The sequence below is a fragment of the Lithobates pipiens genome, unplaced genomic scaffold (genome assembly GCF_037356315.1).
Source record: "Lithobates pipiens isolate NorthernLeopardFrog02 unplaced genomic scaffold, aLitPip1_a1.2 Scaffold_8, whole genome shotgun sequence".
Taxonomy (NCBI): domain Eukaryota; kingdom Metazoa; phylum Chordata; class Amphibia; order Anura; family Ranidae; genus Lithobates; species Lithobates pipiens.
This window is the reverse complement of record NW_027507903.1, coordinates 78088665-78113553: the sequence shown is the minus strand read 5'-3', so window position 1 is coordinate 78113553 and position 24889 is coordinate 78088665. Positions and strand designations below refer to the sequence as shown.

Genomic DNA, 24889 nt, shown 5'->3' with positions numbered 1-24889 from the left:
TGCTGTGCCCCCATTAGGAAGATTCACCCTCTCAATTTCTCCTGTTTACCATTTTCATTGAAAGTGAAAGTAAAAGAAAATCCAAAATGTTGGGTTGTCCCCAGAAAAGTAAGAGAGGGAAAACCTTTCAATTAGGACACTAGATCTGGTGACCTGGGGTCACCAAGGAATTTTCTTAATTTGTAGGGATTTTCTCTCTCTTCCTGTTTTGGCTATGGGACATGAAGTGAAGGGGAATCTCCCTAATAGGCTACAAATGACAAAAAATAAAATTACATGGCTTATGACCCTTTCTTACTCTACTAAGTAAAAAAAAAAATGCCTATAGTTCTACTTTAAAGTGAAATTAAATTCATTTTTTTTTCTCTGTTTAAATGCATTGAGATAAAAAAAAACTCGTGCCTTTAGAATTACTTTAAGCTTTCACACAAAAAAAATAAAATAAAGCTTATTTGTCTCTTAGCACCAGATTTTGCACTCTCCTATATTAAATCAACCCCATATTGTATGTGAAAGAGGCAAGCATGTGACCAAGGATTAAAGCACCTTAGAGAGAAAACTGCTGGAGTCAGGAATAGGGCAAGTATTACACCTAATATCTGCATCTCTAGACTAAATGGCCATTTAACCCTGGCAGTAAATTTTGTCTAAATCATGGCGTTCAATTTTTTTATTATATTCCCAACATGCCCTGTGGGAATCAGATGCAGGATAGATCTATATAAAATAGATTGCTCATCTGTCCCAGTACTATACTGGTCATCTACTTCAAATATTTAAATAAAGCACTGATTGAGGATTAGCTGCTCACATCAATCCACCTGTTCTCTTTTACATCAGCACATCTGGTACCTACCAGAGATGCCAAGGAGGGTCCGAAACTTACCTCGTGCAAACACGTGTACTGTATATGGTATGGAGGCACATTCTCTTCTCCCTTGATTTCAACGTGGATCTTCAGTCGAATTGCACCTGACACTGCAGATTTATCAGTTCTTTTCTCTAAAAAATTAAATTAAAAAAATGGTAAGAAATAATTATTTTTTAAGCCTATCAGCAGCAATTTTTACAGATATTCAGGGTTTTCTAAAATTCAGTCCACCATGATTCAATGTTCTACAAAAACAGAAACATCCAAGAGGATCAATACTTTATGAGGCGTATTTATGAAGCAGTCAATCTGACATTCATTAACCAGGTAAACCTTCTAGGTGCAATATATATATATATATATATATATATATATATATATATATATATATATATATATATATATATATATATATATATATATATATATATATATATATATATATATATATATATATATATATATATATATATATATACATATATATATATATATTTATATATATACATATTTATATATACTGCATGTAAATACACACTCACATACTATTTACTGTATGTACTTATATACACAGGCAAAGGAAAAAACAAGAATTTCTTAATGAAGAACAGAATTGCAAAAGTGCAGGGTTAGAGACCTGTACCTGTAGGCAGTGAATGCATTTTATAGCGCAAACAATCTGACTGCCATTTCACATTTAATATATGGTAATGGCAGCCAGACTGATCACTACTTTATAAATATTCGGCCTATTCCCATCAACTGTGAAAGTACTAAAGGATTTCTTTAAAATCTATCAAAGATTTACATACTCATTTACCTATAACTGGTGGTAAACAGTGAACGAATATCACAAAACCATTGAATGCAATTTATAAATGTATGTTTACTCTGTATGAGTTCTGGTAAAAATAAAAGCAATATAAAACACATAGGAAAGGCAATTACCGTAAAGCATTTTTTTTATTTTTACTGGGCTCTTTTAAATATCAAATGTAATGTATTGAGTTGATTAACTTTTTCAGTGACCTTTTCATACCATTTGCCTACAGCTACAGTGACCAATGGCCTTCTGTTTTAGAAATGTTGAGCCTTATCTCAATACCACATGTAAAAGCAAACAATTAATAATATATACATTATAAAGTTTGAAGATTTCTAAAAAAAATATATAACATGCTGTACTAATATCTTAGAAATAACAGTTGAACAGTGCAGAGAATATATGCAAACTGTAGTAACCTATACCCAATTAGAATATTATTCCATTACAGTAAACCTTTAAAATCCTATAAATTGCTTAGAAGAATTATGTAAATAAAAAAATAATGGTGGGGAGAAACGCTAATTTATCCTATAAATATATTGAGAGGCCTTTAGTGTTACTACCCTACTATCCACCCAATCTAATTTTCCCAGGAGCATTTGCACTGTCTTCACCTCCCATACTTACACCTGCCCATTTTATATTTCACACACATATCTCACACATTAGATCTCTTTTAAATCACAGTTTTTTAAAGGGTTCCTCCCTGTAGAATAATAACAGTGAAATCACCTGGAATGGTATAAAGTTCACCCAACTATAGATACAATTAGGATGGTAGGGATCCAATCATAAGAACATTAAAACTGATTAACTCATTACCTAAAGCCCAACTCTACCTTTATGTTTTTCTATATATTGTAATTTTTTTCCAGCCCTGAGTATAAATTTACTGGTTAAAATGCACTGCTTTCATACACCTTTAGTACTGCTCTTTCCATCCTCTTCTGCCAGTGTTCACAACCCTGTTTCTGGACTGAATGATGACCAGTGTCTTCTGAGCCCTTCCTGGGAGCTCAGTTTGTTATTGATACACTCTCAGGGCTGAGCATAATCATACAGCCTGGGCTTATAGTGTACTGGTGCATAAAATGGCCCTTACATGGCATAATATTGTGACACGTGAGGGAGCCATACCACTTTTAACCAAGCCCCACAGCTCAACATTAGAGCGGAAGAAGAATGACGGTACTTGCCATGTCACTGCTTGGAAGATACTCAAAAGTAAGGTATGGATTCATTTATGAAATATTAGGGGGCCACAGAAGAGGACTGGAAGGATTTTAGGGAAGCTGGAGTTGGTCTTTAAAGCCCAGAAGAAATAAATTGTGCCTGCACTCCAAAGGTTAATAGCTTGTTTTGTCCAGGGGAGAGGAAAATAGTTGTATGTGCCTGATCCTTCACCCCCCCCCCCCCCCAGGATCTGATGGTGATCCTTGGCATCCTTACATCCAGTGCTGTACATATGGACAAATTGGCGCTTACACAACAAGCCTGGTACCGGCCCACAGGGTCAATAAAAACATATTGGAAATCAGCAATAGGATGGGGTAATAAAAACATACGGGGCATTAAAAATAAAAGGGAAACATTTATGATAAGTCCATAGTGTCCATACACATAACACCTTGAAGGCAGCTCAGTGTGAAGCAAGTACAGGAGCATCCATGGGACTGGTCATCAAGAAGGCTGTGGTGGTGTAGCACTCGGGAGGACCGTGCTGGTGGGTGCCGACACTTCCTGGAGTCCTGAAACACACAGGGTGCCGAAGAGGGCATCACTTCTGGGACACGATATGGAACCTGTGTGTTCCAGGACTCCAAGAAGCATTGACACCCACTGGTGTGGTCCACCCGAGTGCTACACCACCACAGCCTTCTTGATGACCAGTCCCATGTACGCTCTTGCACTTATTGTGCACAATGCCTGTTGATGTTTACCCTTGTAAGTACCAGATATTATATGTGCATTACATTTTCTGATGTACTACACTTAGAGTGGCGCTTTTGCTTCTTCCTCATTTACTTCCAGTGCTGGGCTATGGATGCTGCTCTGGTCTTAATGACACCAGGGCAGGGGTACAAAAGCTGCTGGGACTAGTCTAGCTACAGGGAGTAAAGGAGGATAAGGTAAACATATTTCATTTTATTGTTTCCCTAAAGATAAATGAGTACTTAACCCTTGTAGTATGGGCACAGCCCTACTGCAAGGGGACATTTTTAATTTGCCTTGGGATTTAACACTAGCTCTCAAATTAAAGAATCCTATACTGAGAAAAATAAGGAGGCTGCCATTGCTACCTTCCTCTTGCAAATGTTAGATTCCTGGCTTAGATACTTTGAGGCAATGCCTTTAGACAAACCTGCAGATCAAGCCAATGTAAAGTCAGAAGTCATAATCTGTATATATTTTTTTTTTAGTAAGTATTCAAGCCATCAAATGACTATCCAAAAGATTTTCAGGGGAGGTGAGCAAAGGCAGTCTGTATTCTCATTAAAAGTTTCCTATATGCTACTCATTAAAACGTTCAACTCTGCTCCAAATATTTAATTAAATATTATAATTTCTGTGTCAACTAATTTTAATTAAAATTAAATCCAAATACAAGTAAACACAATGTATCAAAATTAAAACAGGACTGATCCTGTCCATACAGTTTAGTGTCAACTTTACAAGATTAGTGAAAACCTGTAAATAATGAAACTCGTGGGCGAGTAGTGTCAACTTCAAATCAGTCACAGACTTGAAATACATTTGTCTCCTGAAGCATAAGTTTATGTAAATGAAGCAGCTTTGTCTCAAATCACACAATGTTCAAAGTCTGAGCAGGCAGGTAACGTTCTGCAAACATGAGATGTCAGATTTGGTGTATGATGGTTAGCAAGCAATTAACTCTGAATAAGTGACAGGTCAGATACAGAGAAGGTGAAAATTAAAATATGCAGATGAGAAATGAGACATCTCTAAAGTTTTGCATAATATTGTATTACAATATTTTTAGAGGTGACTATGTGAAAGAAATAAATTAAGCACTACACCTACAATAAAAGTACAGAGTAAACTTGGTCTATGTATTACTGCAGAATTTTAACAAAAATGGTTCTCGTTATCAACTGTAATATGACAAATTAACCTAAACATGGAATACCAGCTAAAAGAAATCGAAAACTTTAGATTGAGTTATAAATCTGCTTTACCACCAACACATGCAAAGCTTTAATTGTAAGTGAAGTCTGACTTATCACAGCCCACTGTTCACTGTCAAGTGGGTGTACCTGGCACGTTATATAGCACTTGACTCCTATAATTTTACACCTCTGTAGCTTTACAAATTGCCCACTCTTCTCCCATTTACTATAATCATCATTTCACAAAAATAAAAATGATGGTGTAAAAAGCACAAGATAAAAGCAACAAAAGTTTTCAAATGCTCAAAGTACAGTAGATCTAATCTTTAATATGCAATTTGAATATTCAGAATTTAAAAATAATAAAAGGATAAAGCTGGCCATGGCTGGGTCGAATTTTGATCCATCTATGGCTATCTCCTGCCAGAGAGAAGTTGATTTAATGATCAGCTTCTCTTGAAAGGGGAAGTTGGAAAAGTATTGTTCAATCAGCTCTTCAGCATTGATCAGTGTATTATGACAGCAGAGGAGTCCCACTGTCAGAATTGAAAAGTGCAGTGGGGTGGATTCCCCATCCACCTCAATTCATTTGTGTGGATGGAAGAATCCGTTTAGTTTTTTTCTTTTTGATCTGGCTGATTAAAAGAAAAAAAAATCCTCTATGGCCAGCTTAAAGTGGAGTTCCACCCAAAAATGGAACTTCCACTTTAACCGCTTCAGCCCCAGAAGATTTTACCCCCTTCCATACCAGAGCACTTTTTGCGATAAGGCACTGCGTCACTTTAACTGACAATTACGCAGTTGTGCAACATGGCTCCCATAGAAAATTGATATCCTTTTTTCCCACAAATAGAGCTTTCTTTTGCTGGTATTTGATCACCCCTTCGGTTTTTATTTTTTTTGCGCTATAAACAAAAAAAAGAACGACAATTTTGAAAAAAGTTATTTTTTTTTTACATTTTGCTATAATAAATATCCCCCAAAAATAAATAAAATAAATTTTTTTCCCCTCAGTTTAGGCCAATACGTATTCTTCTACATATTTTTGGTAAAAAAAATTGCAATAAGTGATTATTGATTGGTTTGCGCAAAAGTTACAGCGTTTACAAAATAGGGGATCATTTTGTGGCATTTTCGAAAATATATATTTTTTCACTAGTAATGGCGGTGATCATTATGGTGGACACATCGACATGTTTGACACATTTTTGGGACCATTGTCATTTATACAGCAATCAGTGCTATACAAATGCACTGATTCCTGTGTAAATGACACTGGAAGTAAAGGGGTTAACCACTAGGGGGCAGGGTAAGGGTTAAGTGTGTCCTGTGGAGTGTTTCTAACTGTGGGGGGCGTTGCTATGTGTGACACGTCACTGATCTCTTCTCCGATCACAGGGAGTAGAGCTCAGTGACACTGTCACTAGGCAGAACGGGGAGACACTTGTTTAAATCAGCATCTCCCCGTTCTTCCTCTCCGTGAGGTGATCGTGGGTATCCCTGCGGCGATCGAGTCCGCGGGACTCACGACCCGACTCATGGAGGTCCTGACCGGCGGTTTGGATGTGACGGCATGGCGGCAAATTTAAAGGGACGTACAGATACGCCCATTTGCCCAGCCATGCCATTCTGCCGACGTACATCGGCGTGCACCGGTCGGGAACTGGTTAAGTGATGGTGACCCCTTGACATGCCACATTTGGCATGTCATTTTTTTTGGGGTGGAGCAAATACCCTCTTTTTTAGAGGCATCCAGCTCCCACTTCCTCCCAGGGCTCTGCAGCCCCCCCAGAAAGGATGTTCACCTCTCCTCCTTGACCCCTGTAATCTTCTGGGACACGCCACAGGTCCCAGAAGCTTGCCCGGCCAATCACAGTGCATGTGCAGTTATATTGCCAGTGTCGCAGAGAGGAGGGAGAGAGGAGTGGGGCTTTGTTTACCTGCATCGTTGAACCGCGGGACAGGTAAGTGTCTGATTATTAAAAGTCAGCAGCTACACTTTTTGTAGCTTCTGACTTTTAAATGGGTGAAACTCTGCTTTAAGTACCGTACTCCTTTTGTTAACAAATGATAAATGCATCCATATTAATTGATTAAAAAATGAATTTATTATTTATTTGTAGTAGATCATAGGTGCAATGTTTTGGCTCCTTGTATACTAATCTTCCAGCTGCAGGATCTTCAATTACAGAGCTGAAAAAGGATCATGTGACCACACGTGTGCTCCAGTTAGAATAATGAGTGTCATGGAACTTGTAGATGTTTTATTCACAGATTACTGTGAACGAAGGACACACTTGTGCAGATGAAGCCATGCAGAGCCATGCTAAATACAAATATTAGGAACTGACAGTGACACATACCTGGGGGTGGGGGCTACAGGCTCTGCATGGTCACAAAGGTTGATTTCTAATTTAAAATAATGGAAATCCTCTCTCTTTCTACGTCCCCCTATATTTTACTCTTAAATCCTTGGAGCACAGATGACATATATTCACGTGAAAATAATAACTCCTGATATACTACCTTGAGGTTTTTTCCCCCTGTGTCACATTATCTTTTATTTCTATAATACTGCTTTATTGAACACTCATAAATCTATATGAATCTTTGCCACTTATGTGCTTATTTTCTATCTAGTAGGACGTTCAAGATTTGTTACGATAAATAAACTAGTTTCTACAGGCAAGCTTATGATCTGGCTTATCTGTAGATACTGTGAATATCTTCTAAACTGATGCTGTTTAACCACTTGCTTACTGGGCACTTAAACCCCCCTCCTGTCCAGACAAATTTTCATCTTTAAGCGCTGATGCATTTTGAATGACAATTGCGCGGTCATGCTACACTTTACCTAAATTTATTTTTTTCCTGCACAAATAGAGATTTCTTTTGCTGGTATTTGATTACCTCTGCGGTTTTTATTTTTTGTTCAAAAAGATCATATTACATTTTATATATATTTTGTTATAAAATTTTGCAAACAGGTAATTTTTCTCCTTTCTCCATTGATGTACGCTGATGAGGCAGCAGTGATGGGCACCAATAGGTGGCAGTGATACTCACTGATGGGTGGCAGTGATGGGCACTGATCGGTTACACTGATAGGCAGCACTTCTAGGTGGCACTGATTGGCACCACTGGTGGGCATTGATAGGTGGCACTTGTGGGCATTGATAGGTGTCACCCATGGGCATTGATAGGTGGCAATGGCAGGTGACACTGGCAGGGGTACTGGTGGGCACAGATGAGGCATAATTGCCTCTTCGGGACCGATGACACTTGCAGATAAGCCGGTGATTGGCTTTCTTTCTCCTCAGCGTGAGGAGAAAAAAAACGATTACCAAGCTTTTGTTTACATAATGTGATCAGCTGTCATTAGCTGATGGCTGATCACGTGGTAAGGGCCCGGGACTGGCCCCTTACTTGGATCTGTGATCACCCGAGTCTCAGTGACCCAGTGATTACAGCGCGTGCCATGCGCTCTCTGCAGGGCGTGCACAGCCCTCATATGGCAGCCTCCCGGAAATTCAGGTCCATGCAGTGGCCATCATTCGGCTATTGCGAGGAAGGCAAGTGGTTAAAAAATCATTACAGAAGCTGTAGCCATTCACATCATTGGCGCATGCGCAATACCCTCTAATAAAAAAGTGGGATATTTATTACAGCAAAAAGTAAAAAATACTGTTTTTTTTCAAAATTGTCGTTCTACTTTTGTTCATAGCGTACAAAATAAAAACCACAAAGTCGATCAATTACAACTAAAAGAAAGCTCTATTTATGGGAAAAAAGGGACGTCAATTTTGTTTGGCTACAGCGGTGCATGTCTGCACATTTGCCAGTTAAAGCAACTCAGTGCTGTATCTCAAAAAATGGCCTGCTCATTTAGCAGCCAAATCTTCCGGGGCTGAAGTGGTTGTGGTTAACCAAACTGAATTTTCTCTTAAAGTGGTTGTTAACCCAATTGCCCCCAATTAATCAGGCACACAGTACATGGTTCCCTAAGCTTTGCAGCATCTTCTTCTTCTTTTTTTTGTGTAAATGCCTTTTATTAGCATTTTTATCTCTGTCAATTGTCCTATTTCATCTCCATATCTGAGCCGAGGGAGCTGAGTAGGAGGGACACAGATTCCTTCTGACATATGCAAGATATGTCAGAAGAGGAAACTCTTATCTTCCTCCCTTTGGTCATCAATGCAGTGTGTATGAGAGGAGAGGGGATAGGAAAGGTGAGAGGGGGGGGGGGGGGGTGGGAGAGGGGAGGGGGGAGAGGAGACCTACGGATGACGCAGACATGTATTTAAACCACAATGTCAGCAGCCATGATAATTGTGGTCTGTTCTCAGGGGGGAAGACAGAAGCTGGCAGGATCAAACAGGTATTATAAGGGATATAGAAAAGCAAGGCAAAAAGCAAGAGCACCAAGCTGCAGCTTTCATGTTAAAGGAATAGAAGCGGCATATAAATATTTTTTTGGGGTTAACGAACGCTTTAAGAAGAGCCATTCGGGGGGGGGGGGTGGGGGGATATGATCACCATATATAAATACATAAGTGGTCCATATAGTCAACTTGGTGTACAGTTATTGTGGCACTCTTTACATCTGAAGAAATCAAGATTTAACCTTCACATACGGAAAGACTTCTTCACAGTTAGAGCTGCAAAATGTGAAATAGGCTTCATCAAAAACTAGTTCTGGTCAACTTAGTAGGATGTTTTAAAAAAGGGCTGGGTGCATTCCTAAATGAAAAAAACATAACTGGACATTAACATTAATAGGAAATAACACCAAGGATTAATAATCCTGAGAATGTCTGATTGCATCCTGCGTATTAGGAAGGATTTTTTTTTGATCCTCATTAGAGCAAAGTGGACCATGTTTCATAAGGGTTTTTACCTTCTTCTGAATGAACTGTGGGTATATGGGTGTTTTCTATTTCTATGTATTTATTCAGTTTTTTGTTTTTTTTCTATTAGTTGAACTAGATAGACTTGTATCTTTTTTCAGCCGACTAACTATGTACCTATATAAATGCTCTCTTGCATTGTCTCCCTGTCATACATGCCCCTGGTGGAGGCCATAAAGAATGAATTGTTGACTTGATTTGTTGCAGTGCATTTATCATGTGCTGGGTAGACCACTCAATGAATTAATAATGAATGGGTTTCCAATGCTTCATAATGGATCAAAAACACACATGATCCTTTTTTAACCACTTGCTTACTGGGCACTTAAACCCCCCTCCTGCCCAGACCAATTTTCAGCTTTTAGCGCTGATGCAATTTGAATGACAATTGCGCGGGCATACAACACTGTACCCAAATGAAATTTTTATCATTTTTTTTCCCACAAATAGAGCTTTCTTTTGGTGGTATTTAATTACAGTTGGGAGTTTTATTTTTTGTTTAATCATGTTTAATAGTTTGTTATAAAATTTTGCAAACAGGTCATTTTTCTCCTTCATTGAAGTGCGCTGATGAGGTGGCACTGATAGGCTGCACTGGTGGGCACTGATAGGCTGCACTGGTGGGCACTGATAGGCTGCACTGGTGGGCACTGATAGGCATAGTTAAGGCGGCACTAATAGGCACAGATAAGGTGGCACCGATAGGCACAGATAAGGCAGTACTGATGGGCACAGATAAGGTGGCACTGATGAGCAAAGATAGGCACAGATAAGATGACACGGATGGGTGGCACTAAGGGGCACTGATAGGTACCACTGATAGATGGGACTGATGGGCACTGATAGGCTGGGCACTGATGGGCGTCACTGATGGTCCCTGATGGGCACTGGTAGATGACACTGATGGGCACGGATATGTGGCACTGGGGTGCAGCACCGTTGTTGAGGCAGATTGTGGGCACTGATGGGTGGCACTGTGGGCACTGATGGGTGGCACTATGGGCACTGCTGGGTGGCACTATGGGCACTGATGGGTGGCACTGACGGGGGGCACTTATTTATTCATGAGGTGGCACTGACAGGGGGCAGGTGGGCACTGGCAGGGCTGGCCGTGATCGGGACTTTTTTTTTCTCCTTGCGCTGTCAGCGTGAGGAGGAAAAATACCCAATTACCGGCTCCATCATTGGCTGACAGCTGATCGCGTGGTAGTGGGTCGGGATCGACCCCTTGCTCGAATCCGTGATCAGGCAAGTCTCATAGACTCGCCGATCACAGAGCGCACCGCGCGCACCCCTCAGGGGGCGCGCAGGCCGCTCGTGCGCGGGACAACGTCAATAGACGTAGTCCCGGAAACGGAGGTCCGCGCTGTAGCCGTCATTTGGCTATAGCACGGATCTCTAGTGGTTAAAAGTGCAGCACATCACAACATATGCTATCTGCGTTATTGTGTGCTATGGCGCATCATGCATTGCACCCAATGGTACAGTGTGTTGGATTGCCATTCACTAGGAATGGCACTGCACATAGAGCAGGTGCATTGCCATACATTTTAACATGTACATCTGTGAATTGACCCCCAATTAACGATGCCTATGCTCGTTGGGCAGGCATGGTCTGCTATTGTCCCTATCAGAAGATTGACCCTGAGACACGACATGCAACTGCTACTGGAGTGCATGAAATTGAAACTTTTAGGACTTACTTTTAGATTTCAATTAATTTATTTTGACAAAGAAAATCATTTTCTTGGTTTAATGAAATTAGTTTTTTCTAATTGTATTTGCTCTGTTTTCATTTGTAACTTTTATTATCTACTGATATACTACTTGTTCTCAATACTCACACTAATCGTTACTCTCCCTTCATATTCCTCTTATTTACCTCTCTTTCCCATGACTGTGTTCGCTCTTACAAACATAATTAACGTTTACCCCCCCCCCCCCGTCTCTCCATGTTACTGTATACCTCCACTGTCTAATCCTGCTTTCACTTCTACCCAAGCCTTCCACATATTTTTACCCACACAGAAACACAAGCATATTCCCTCCCTTTCTCCACAAACCAGCATCCCCCTGTCCTCGATCCATTCATCTGTACTCTCCCACTATAAAATATTTCAGTACCTCCGTCTACAATATACCCCTATATACTATGTACACTACAGTATGTCTGTCTCCCTCATTCCTCTAATAAAAATGCCATAAATCTATCCCTATTTTGTAGACGCTATAACTTTCCCTCGTATCTACTGAATACTGGTGTTCCCCTCATTCTCTCCTCACTCCTGTGTTTCCACTCACTCCCACTCAGTGCCTGTGCACTCCCTTTCCACATCTGTGTTCCGCACACTAATAGTTCCCTCACACATCTGTATGCCTATCCATACCTGTGTTACCTGTTTTTTTTTTTTGCTCGTCCCCACCCCCTTTCCTGACCGGCCGGGCTGCGTGCTCAGATAGGGGTCTGGTATGGATTTTGGGGGCACCCCACGCCGTTTTTTTCGGCGTAGGGGATTCCCCTTAAAATCCCTACCGGACCTAAGGGCCTGGTATGCCCCCGAGAAGGCATGCAGGCTTCATGAGTGAGGCGACATTATCGCCGCTCTCTCGCTCCTATAGGAAAATTACATTTTCCTATTGCAGCCAGCGCGAGAGCCAGCGCAACGGGATCGCACTGGTTAGAGAAGCCTGTCGCCGGGAACCAGTGCGTCAATATCGTGCTGGAAACACAATATCGGCGGCACCTACTGTATCTTCCTACCTTCCCACACCTGTGTTCTCACTCCCTCTTCCATGCATGTGTTATCATGACTTCCTTCTCACATCTATGTTCTCCTTACTCCCAAACTCAACACTGTGTTCTTATCACTCCTAACCCAACACCTGTGTTCTCCTCACTCCCAACCCAAAACCTGTATTCTCCTAATTTCTCACCCAACACCTGTGTCCTCCTCACTCCCGCTCCCTCACGTGTTATCATGACTTTCTTTTCACACCTGTGTTGTCCTTACTCCCAAACTCAATACTGTGTTATTCTCACTCCTAAGCCAATGGCTGCAATCTCCTTTTTCTCAACCCAAAACCTGTGTTCTCCTCGCTCTTAACCCAACACGTGTTCTCCTCACTCCCAACCAAAACCTGTATTCTACTCATTTGTCCCCCAACACCTGTGTCCTCCTCATTCCTAACCCCAAACCAGTATTCTTCTCACTCCTAAACCATCACCTGTGTTCTCCTCCCTCCCAGTCCAAAATTCTTATTCTTATTCTTATTTTTCACCCAACACCTATGTCCTCCTCATTCCCAACCCAAAACTGGTATCCTGCTCACTCTTAACCCAACGCCTGTGTTCTCCTCCCTTCCAATCTCTACCTATCTTCTCCTTCCTCCCAACCCTCACATCTTTGTTCTCCTCACGCCTAGCCCAACACCCGAGTTTTCCTGACTCCCTGAAACCAAAAAAAAAAAAAACCTGTGTTCTTCTGACTCCCAGCCCAACACCTGTGATCTCCTCACTTACAATCCAAAACCTGTATCTTCTTTTTTCGTAACCCAAAACCTGTGTTCTTGTTCTCCTCACTCACAACCCCCACACCTGTGTTCTCTGCACTTTCAACCCCTACCTATGTTCTCATCAGTCACTTCCCACATCTTTGTTCTCCTCTTTTCCTCTTTTTGTTACACCCACTTTTCCCTCACTCCTACCCCTTACCTGTGTTCTCCTCATTCCCTCCCCATGCTATTTCCCCACTCACTCCCCACATCCATGTTCTTCTCACTTCCTCTTTACGCCAATGTTCTCCTCAATCACAACCCTCAACTGTGTTTGACTTACTCCCTCCCCACATCTCTGTTGTGTGCGGTTATTCCCCAAATCTCTGTTTTCTTCACTCCTATGTATTTTTAGCCACCCCCCCCCCCCCCCCCCACACACATCTTTGTTGTTGTCACTTATATGTGTGCGCTTGTATTCACCTCCCTCCCTCTCCATATCTGTGTTCTGCACACTCCATCCTTACATCTGCACTCTATAATAAATCATCATGCTAAATAAATGCTACAATTCAATAAATTACCCATATTTATAATTACCTGTATATGGGTACACTGGTTGTAAGCGCAAGTCTGAAATATCCAGCACTTCTTAGTGTCTTAAAGGAATTTTATAGTAATTAAATAAAACAAGCTATTTTAGAAATTAATAATCTTAATTTTTTAACACAATTATAATTCTTCACAACTGTTTAGAGAGTACAGCAAGCAATGTTCTTTAACCACTTGCCGACCGCCTCACGCCGATGTACGTCATCAGAATGGCACGGGCAGGCATAAGCACATATATGTACGTCCTTTGCCTCCCGCGGGTCGGGGGCCCGATCGGGCCCCCGCCCGGTGCCTGCGGCGGTCGGTTTTCGTTCGGGAGCGATCCCGGACGAGGGGACGGCCATTCATTCATGGCCACCCCCTCGCGATCGCTCCCGACGAATGGAAATCCCCGGTGACATCACTTCCTCTCCTGTAATGTAAACACAGGAGAGGAAGTGATGTATTCTCTCCTCCGTGTCGGTATTTTTCGTTCCGACACGGAGGAGAGCGGATCAGTGAGTTGCACCAACACATCCCACACACAGTAGAACATGCCAGGCACACTCACACCCCCCCTTTACCCCCCGATCACCCCCCCAATTACCCCTGCCCCCCAGTCACAGTGACACCAATGTCATTTTTTTTTTTTTTTTTTTTGCATTGGTGTCATTTGTGACTGTAATAACTGTTAGGGCAGTTAGGGTTAGCCCCCTTTAGTTCTAATGTACCCCCCTAACCCCCCCAATAAAGGTTTAACCCCGTGATCACCCCCCGTCGCCAGTGTCACTAAGGCTGGGTTCACATTGCAGCGGTTTATGAGAACGAATGTGATTCGCACCGCACTGCAGTGCAAATCACATCCGATCTCTGTGCGATTCGAGTTCAGCCATTCGCCGCACCCGCCGCACCCGCCACACCCGCCGCACCCGCCGCAAATTCGCACGGGACCCTTTTTTTGGCCCGCAGCAGAATCGGATCGCATGGGTGTTCACACCATGCGATCCGAGTTTGCAGATCGCACTGCGATATGCGAACTGATCTGGGGGTGTCAGTAACATTTCACTGACACTCCCAGCAGTTCGCATAGGGCAGTGTGAACTGCCGCCGGGAGGCATGCGATGCGGGAACCCGCCGCGGATTCGCGGCGTTTCCGCATCGCTCCAGTGTGAACCCAGCCTAATAAGCGATCATTTTTCTGATCGCCGTATTAGTGTCACAGGTGACGCTAGTTAGGCAGGTAGGTATTTAGGTTCGCCGCAGCTTTTTATAGCGCTAGGGACCCCCATATACTACCGCATAAAGCCCCCTGATTGCCCCCTAGTTAACCCTTTCACCAGTGATCACCATATAACTGTTACAGGTGACGCTGGTTGGTTAGTTATTTTTTTATAGTTTCAGGGCACCCGCCATTTATTACCTAATAAAGGTTTAACCCCCTGATCACCCGGCAGGTGTCATTTGTGACTAATAACTGTTAGGGCAGTTAGGGTTAGCCCCCTTTAGTTCTAAGGTACCCCCCTAACCCCCCCAATAAAGGTTTAACCCCGTGATCACCCCCCGTCGCCAGTGTCACTAAGGCTGGGTTCACATTGCAGCGGTTTATGAGAACGGATGTGATTCGCACCGCACTGCAGTGCAAATCACATCCGATCTCTGTGCGATTCGAGTTCAGCTATACAGATAGTATGGCTGAATTCGTGTCGCACCCGCCGCAAACTCGCACGGGACCCTTTTTTTGGTCCGCAGCAGAATCGGATCGCATGGGTGTTCACACCATGCGATCCAAGTTTGCAGATCGCACTGCGATATGCGAACTGATCTGGGGGTGTCATTAACATTTCACTGACACTCCCAGCAGTTCGCATAGGGCAGTGTGAACTGCCGCCGGGAGGCATGCGATGCGGGAACCCGCCGCGCATTCGTGGCGTTCCCGCATCGCTCCAGTGTGAACCCAGCCTAATAAGCGATCGTTTTTCTGATCGCTGTATTAGTGTCACAGGTGACGCTAGTTAGGCAGGTAGGTATTTAGGTTCGCCGCAGCTTTTTATAGCGCCAGGGACCCCCATATACTACCGCATAAAGCCCCCTGATTGCCCCCTAGTTAACCCTTTCACCAGTGATCACCATATAACTGTTACAGGTGACGCTGGTTGGTTAGTTATTTTTTTATAGTTTCAGGGCACCCGCCATTTATTACCTAGTCTCACTAGTGTACCCCTAAATTTAGGGGTGTCTACTTTCTAAAATGGGGTCATTTGGGGGGGGGGGGGTTTGTGCCATCTTGGCATTTTATGGCCTTCAAAACTGTAACGCCCTTAGAAAGCCTGAAGGCGGTGCTTGGTTTTTGGGGCCCCGTACGCGGCTAGGCTCCCAAAAAGTCCCACATATGTGGTATCCCCGTACTCAGGAGAAGCAGCAGAATTTATTTTGGGGTGTCATTTCACATATGCCCATGGCATGCGTGAGCAATATATCATTTAGTGACAACTTTGTGAAAAAAAAAAAAAGTTTGTAATTTTCCCGCAACTTGTGGCAAAATATAAAATATTCCATGGACTCAACATGCCTCTCAGCAAATAGCTTGGGGTGTCTACTTTCTAAAATGGGGTCATTTGTGGGGGTTTTGTGCCATCTTGGCATTTTATGGCCTTCAAAACTGTAATAGGTAGTGAGAAGTGAACTCAAAAAATTACGCCCTTAGAAAGCCTGAAGGCGGTGCTTGGTTTTCGGGGCCCCGTACGCGGCTAGGCTCCCAAAAAGTCCCACATATGTGGTATCCCCGTACTCAGGAGAAGCAGCAGAATTTATTTTGGGGTGTCATTTCACATATGCCCATGGCATGCATGAGCAATATATCATTTAGTGACAACTTTGTGAAAAAAAAAAAAAAAAAAAAAAAAGTTTGTAATTTTCCCGCAACTTGTGGCAAAATATAAAATATTCCATGGACTCAACATGCCTCTCAGCAAATAGCTTGGGGTGTCTACTTTCTAAAATGGGGTCATTTGTGGGGGTTTTGTGCCATCTTGGCATTTTATGGCCTTCAAAACTGTAATAGGTAGTGAGGCGTGAAATCAAAAATTGACGCCCTTAGAAAGCCTGAAGGCGGTGCTTGGTTTTCGGGGCCCTGTACGCGGCTAGGCTCCCAAAAAGTCCCACATATGTGGTATCCCCGTACTCAGGAGAAGCAGCAGAATTTATTTTGGGGTGTCATTTCACATACGCCCATAGCATGTGTGAGCAATATATCATTTAGTGACAACTTTGTGTAAAAAAAAAAAAAAAAATTTTTTTTTGTCATTATTCAATCGCTTGAGGCAAAAAAATAAAATATTCAATGGGCTCAACATGCCTCTTATCAATTTCCTTAGGGGGTCTACTTTCCAAAATGGGGTCATTTGGGGGGGTTTTGTACTGCCCTGTCATTTTAGCACCTCAAGAAATGAGATAGGCAGTCGTAAACTAAAAGCTGCGTAAATTCCAGAAAACGTACCTTAGTTTGTAGATGTGACAACTTTTGCGCAAACCAATAAATATACAATTATTGACTTTTTTTTTACCAAAGACATGTGGCTGAATACATTTTGTCCTAAATGTATGACTAAAATTGAGTTTATTGGATTTTTCTAATAACAAAAAGTAGAAAATATCATTTTTTTTCAAAATTTGCGGTCTTTTTACGTTTATATCGCAAAAAATAAAAATCGCAGAGGCAATCAAATACCATCAAAAGAAAGCTCTATTTGTGGGAAGAAAAGGACGCAAATTTTGTTTGGGTACAACATTGCATGACCGCGCAATTACCAGTTAAAGCAGCGCAGTGCCAAAGTGTAAAAAGACCTCTGGTCATTTACCAGCAAAATGGTCCGGTCTGAAAGTGGTTAAATGTAATGCTTAAGTAAATATTTCCATTAATTTCTGAATACATTGCAGAATTTTTATGGTGTATTACATTTAATAAATATAATGTATACCAGTCATCTGGGTAATCAAGAAAGTTATATTATGCTAATTTTATTTTTGTTTTCTAACCCTTATTCACAATAATGAAATCTATAAAAAAACTTTTTTTCACCTAGATATATTACACAAATTGTATTGTTGTTTTAAAAGCCTTATTCATAATAATGAAATCTATAAAGAAATAAACATTTTTATCTAATGGAATATTTAAATACATAACTGAGGCTCCATCGGATGGCTAATATCATTTTTTGGCACAGAGTGGAGCAAATAAAATTTGTGAATTAGTAGTATTAAACCCAAAGACAAAAATGTAATATATTGCAGCTTCCCAATCCTTGTGGTGGCTGTATTGGTTTTCTTTTTTTTAAGATATTTTACCTTTATTTTATTTATTATTTTATTCTGGCTAATAACACACTTACTAGAGAGTAGCAGATGCCACCATATAGAGGAACAATGGAGACCTCTTTGGGCAGCAGCATTTGTCAGTCTAAGCCCTTGTACACACGGTCGGACATTCCGACAACCAAATCCGTCGGATTTTGTCCGACGGATCTTGTCCGAAACTGTTGCATACACACGGTCGGACAAAGTTGTCGGAAAATCCGATCTTTCAGAAAACGTGATGATATAATTTCGTTACGATGTGACTATGATCGGAATTCTCTACACATGATCGGAGTATGTCTGATCGAAGCAGTTTGTCTGAAAATATTTTTGGCAAGTTGGAAAATTTGGTCCGATGGAAACAGTCCGATGCATACCACACACAGTCGGAATATCCGACAAAACGCTCCGATTGGACACAATCCGACGGAATCTCCGACTGTGTGTACAAGGGCTAAATGGACAAGCAGATTTAGATGGACTTGATTAACAAATTAAGGCTGAAGTTCAGCTAACACTTTTTAAGCGGTTTCATAGTTTCATTGTTGGTAAGGTAGAATAAAGACACTAGTCCATACAGTCCAACCTGTGTAATTGGTGTATGTGTGTCAATATCGATAATCATTTCTCATATCCCTGTATATTTGTTTATTGTGTTTACTAAGAAGGATGTCCAAGAGTCTTTTAAAACTATCAATACTTCCTGCCGACACCCCTGATTGTGGAAGAGAGTTCCACATTCCTGCCGTCCTACATAGCTTAAGGTTTTATGGCTTTTCCTCCAATCTCATTGAGTGACCCCCAGTTACAACAACAGTTTTTTTTCTCCTTTTTTTCTCCTTTTGGGATAAAAGTTTTACATAACTTAATAAAAGTTGACCATTAGAAGCACCCCTGTCAGTGGTAAATGGTTTGTCTCAACTCTCTTACTGGCACAAAAAAAAAATGCAAAAGAAAGTCCTATATGTGGGAAAAAAAATGACATACATTTTATTTGGGTACAGTGTCGCACAACCGCGCAATTGTCAGTTAACCACTTCCTGACCGGCTCCTGTTCATATACAGCAGCAGGATGGCTCTCCTTCGCGAATCACCGTATATGTACTGCGGCTCATTTAAGAACCATAGCAGGCGTGCGCATGCACCCACTGCACACCGCTTGTAAAACGCCTGAAAAAGCGGCGTAAAACGCCCAACAAGAAAATCCCATTCATTTCAATGGCACCTGTTCACATCTGAGTGTTTTGTCACCTGAAGTAAAACATCAGAAAAATGCCCTAAGCTCAAAAAAGAACATGCGCTTCTTTGGGGCAGATTATAGCCGTTTTTCTGCTTTTTATGTTGGTGACTTGTACAAAATTGCGGCAAAAAACTTGGCAAAATTGCAGTAAAACTGCGGCAAAATCTTTGTAAAAGCGCGCGCCTTTGAAACACTCAAGTGTGAATGCAGCCTAAGTGATTTGTCTCAACCCTCTAATCGCTACTTCTGCAGAGCAGCTTGTTTTGCTGAAAAACAACTGACTTACTGGCAGGATCACCAGATGACAATAAAAGAAAGAAAGCCTGAAAAATAAATCAAATGCAGCTTTCACATCTAAGAATTGGTAAGCTGCATTATAATAAATGTTTGCTTTTGGACTTAATACTTATTTATACTTTTATCCCACAGGGCTTGCTTTCCTTATAAATAAACAAAACGTTCTGATGTATTAATGAGGGAGCCATCTTTAACAGTGGTGAGTGAGACAGTAATGACACTTCTTCAAGTGGTGTTCACATGTTATATCTTTAAACAACACATTCGCTCAAGTAGTGTGATAAATTGCACAGCAAAAACATATCCTTACCAAACCCTTCTGTTACATAATTTATCTGTATATCTTCTGCTGCTTCCATGACCTACATATATTTTTTTTCTATCTCAAACCTAATTCCATTAAATGAATATTTCATGGCCATACCTGGGATGGTAGCTAGACTATTTCTTCAAGATGCAGAGTCTCTGTTAAAAATGTAAGTTAATTCAATGTGCCAAATGCTAAATCTTCTGGAAGACCTGTGTAATATGAAGGTGAGCAGATGTATGTCTCCCCACGTTTGCAGACAGCAAAATGTTATAAAAGAGTAAATGTCTAGCATATTATTACTCATTCAAGAATTGGGAACTCTGCATCACTTCCATACCAAAATATTTCATAAAACTGTCAGTTTCTTGCAAATTGTTTCTCCAGCATGACCATTATTTTTATAACAGATAGGGCTTACAATAGGTAGTTGATCTGAATATACATCTAAATATTTCATAATATTATTCTTCTTTTTGTTTTATTTTGCACAACGTTAAAATGGGAAATAATCACTTTTGATGCTTTACAACCACACCTCCAACCTCCACGTTTGTGGTGTGTTTCAATAAAAGTAAAAAGAAGCGGTTGCAAAGAAACAAGGCCTGCTGAACGCTGCAAGCAAAGTTTATTTTTGCCCTGCCACAATGCAAGGCATTACTAACACTGCAGTGTTTACACCTCCAAATATTTTTTTCATTTTTCATTTTTTTGTTTTAGATCTATTTTAACTTTATTTTATTTTCTTCCATTTCTATCTTTATATATATATATATATATATATATATATATATATATATATATATATATATATATATATATATATATATATACATTTGTTATTTTATATATATATATATATATATATATATATATACACATAAATAATAATAATATAATAATATTTTTTATAATATAATAAAAAAATATTGTATATATATATATATATATATATATATAAAATTTCAATCATATTGCTGGCCTCCTCCTTCCTTTTGGCTACATAGGATTGTGACCCCACAGCATCTTGGGTAACGTAGTAATATGATTGTGACTCCCACAGCATCTTGGGTAATGTGAGTAGCATAAGTACAACCCCACACCAGCATGGCATAACTACTGCCTAAAGAAGGAGCACACATGCCCTGAACATGTGCCTGATGGCCTTTCGTACCCCTGCCCATTGACATCAGAGGTGATGAGAACGTGACTCTCAGATTCACTCGGAGACCTGGAAACCACCAAAGTGCCCAAGCGTCCAAATCTGCCAGCTATCAGTCCAACCCATGTGAAATGCCTTTACACATTTTACTTCTTGTAAGTTGCCAATTTAAACTTTGCATTAAATGATGAGCGTTACTAATCATACTACACTCAGATGAGCACTGCTGTGTCTACCTCCCCCGACTCCCCATTTGAATAATTTTGAGTGGCACTGAGAGGCGATTGGGAAGCAGTAAAAATGGGATCCAACCTCCTATTTTAAATTCCATGTGCAACAACCCTAACAGAATCCTACAACATGTAAGGCCGCGTACACACGGGCGGACTGTTCACCCAACTTTGTCCGCTGAACAGTGTTTCAGCGGACAGTCCGCTGAACAGTGTTTCAGCGGACAGTCCGCTCGTGTGTGGGCTTCAGCGGACAGTTTCACCGGACAGTCTGACTAACAAAGTTTTTCGGAATTTCCGTAAGACAGTCCGCTGAAACTTGGTTTCAGCGGACAGTCCGCTCGTGTGTAGGCTAGTTCGACAAACTAAGTTTCACGCATGCTCAGAAAGGATTTACACGGCGAAGGTTGCATTGCAGTGTATTGGACGTCGAATTTCTCGTCCCGTCGTACGTGCCGTTCACGTCATCGCGCACGCTTTCAGTGGACTGTTCGTTCATCGTGTGTGGTCAAGTCCGTTCATGCAAATTTTGAGCGGACTGTTTGTCGGATTGTTTGACGAACAAAGTTGGGCGCGGCCTAAGAGAGGCATTAACCCCTTCATGCCGTGAGTATGCAAATATGTAGCTCCACTAGACTGGGCTTTTTTCTGTGGGGCCCCATATTTGCGTATCTTCCTTTGTGCTGGGTGCACAGAGCGCTGATTTGTTACTATACACAGCTGCACCAGATTCTGAGTGCACCCGTTTTAGTAAATCTCCCCCATAGTTTTGCAGTAAGGAAATACTAGAACTTTTCACATATAATCCAACATTAAACAGCACCAAAGTAAAATCCATCCCACCCAAAAGGACCACAGTGATCTTCAGGAAAAATTGCTTTGCCACAGGGATTACAGGGATCTGCACATGAATCTAAGAATTACTGATCCCCGGCAAGATAAATTCAGAACTTCACAGTTTATAGTTGATATGAAATGCTGGTTCCTCCAATATAAACAATTTACTTAACCACTTGACCTCCAGACCAGGCTGTTTTTTTTGCAATACGGCACTGCGTTACTTTAACTGACAATTTCACGGTTATTCGTCGCTGTACCCAAATAAAATTGAAGTCCTTTTTTCCCCACAAATAGAGTTTTTTTTGGTGGTATTTGATCACCTCTGTGACCATTAAAAAAAAAAAGCAATATTTTTTTATTTTCTGCTCGTACTAGTACTACTAGTAATGGCGGTGATCAGCAACTTATAGCGGGACTGCGATATTGCAGCAGACATTCGGACACTAACTGACACTTTTTTGGGGACCAGTGACACTTATACCGTGATCAGTGCTAAAAAATATGTACTGTCACTGTACTAATGACACTTGCTGGAAAAAGCTTAATATAAGGGGCAATCAAAGGGTTAACTGTGTGCTTAGCCTGTGTTTTAATATAGTGTGGGAGATGCTTTTACTAGGGGAAGCCATGCATCCATTTCCCTGCTTTGCAGAAACACAGGATCCATGTCTTCCCTCCTGTCAGAACTCTTCTGGATCATCGGTGGGTGCCTGCAGACATCAAGTCTGTGGTACATGCTGCCGGGCTCCCGCTGTGTGATCACAATGTGAGCAAGCCACCACCACCATGAGTTCCCCCTACTTGGAAAGTCCAGGTCACGTATATTTACATGATCTGTCGCACGGGTGCCACCCTATAGCAGTAAAACTGCTATGGGGTGAACCTGAAGTAGTTAAAGTGCCAACATATGCAGGCAGAATTGAGAAATCATATCTTGTAGTGAATGCTATGTAAAGGAAAATATGCTTGAATTATTAAAGTAACATTAAACCATACATTTATTCTCCAAATATATTCCATACACACCCACTACCTAATAGTCCTGTAATCTACTTTTCATTAAATCATTTCCTACTGTGTTTTTCTTCCACTATATTACATCCTCCATGAACTCTGAAACCTTCCCATTCCACCTTCACTTTTCTTTTGTTTGGAACAAGCAACGCATGTTAGGGTACTTTCACACTGAACACCACCCCGCGCTAGCGGTAAAGCGCCTATCGTTTTAGTGGCACATTACCGGCACTGTGCGGGCAGTAGCAGGGTGCTTTTAACCCCAAAGAAGGGCATAACAAGGGGTTAAAAGTGCCGGCAAAGCTCCACTGTCTTTGGTAGTGTTACCCATTGATTTCACCGCTCTTGCACGGTCCCAAAGATGCTGCTTGCAGGAATTTTTTTTTCCATCCTGCCAGCTCACCACCCCAGAGTGAAAGCATTCTGGCTTTCACACTGGGGAGCCATGAGAGGCAGTTATCAAGCACTTTACAGGTGCTATTTTTAGCGCTAAAATGCCTGAAAAGCACCTCAGTGTGAAAGGGGTCTTACTGCTCTATGCACACTACAACTCCATAGTCCATCTCAGGATTGAGCAAAAGAGGGTGGCTATAATCCTATATACAGTGGGGACCATGGAGAATAAAGGTAGCCACCCTCTAACAAGTCAGAACACAGCAGCAAAAAAAAAGAAAATTAATTTGAAGATTTGGAGGAGGCTAACAGCAATGGAAGGCACATTTTGAGTTTAGAATACAAACTTAAATATTTTTAAAATCCAGCGTTTAGCATCTTTTGGGATGGTAGTTATGTAGCGTACTCGTACAAAATCCAAGTCTAGCCGCATTGTTTGTCATGGCAGTCTGCAGTGCACCCTATTGAGCAACTGTTACAAAAAAAAAACACATTATGCCTACAGTGTTTCCATGTACTTTAACCACTTAAGGGTCTGATACATTACATGGATACTGTTTCGGGGCACTGTACCTAAAGTAGAACTATGGCCTCCCATGGAAAAACATGTGTGATGCGGCACTTAATTGCAAGTTCATCTAATTGTACAGTTTTCCATGAACCCCTCTGCAAAGTTTTACAAATACTCGTTAATCCTACCAGTTGGTGACAACACCACTACACTGATCCTGAATTTAGAGCAGCATCACCCTTCTGCCTGCTTGTACTAAAATGGAATGAGAATATGTTATCAGCACTGTCATTGTTGATTTACAAACCTGTAACTTTTCAATCTGCACCCAGCCACACCTACTCCTGTTCACTGTTTTTTGGATTGTCAGCACATGCTTCTGCTGCTGAAATCCTCCCACTGTGAGCTGTAGTTTCTGGGAAGGTGAGCATGTGAGACACAAATGATGGAGGATTCTGCTCACTCAGGGGAAGTAAAGCTTTATTTGATCAATGCAATAGATATCAAAAAGAATGTAAAATCTTCCACATAAAGTGATAATAATTCCTCAGATACATAATCATGCCACGAGTCTTTCCCCACCTAAAGAAAAAGCACACACTGGTAGGGCAAACCTTCAAGTTATAGGTCATAAATGAGTAGTCAATACTTTGTCATGAGCTATAATTATTTTTGGTTTGATGGCTCTTATTATCTGCAAGGTTGAGGGGCGGCGATGGGTGCC

The 24889-nt window shown here is 41.3% G+C and overlaps 1 protein-coding gene across 1 annotated transcript in view; it reads right to left on the bottom strand.

The window, feature by feature from the left end:
- The window catches only part of UNC13C (unc-13 homolog C), an 857791-nt gene that overhangs the window by 461582 nt on the left and 371320 nt on the right, over positions 1-24889 (bottom strand). The window contains exon 13 of the mRNA XM_077472480.1: positions 887-1002. Within this exon, the coding sequence (XP_077328606.1) occupies positions 887-1002 (116 nt within the window). The remainder of the gene's footprint in view (positions 1-886; positions 1003-24889) is intronic.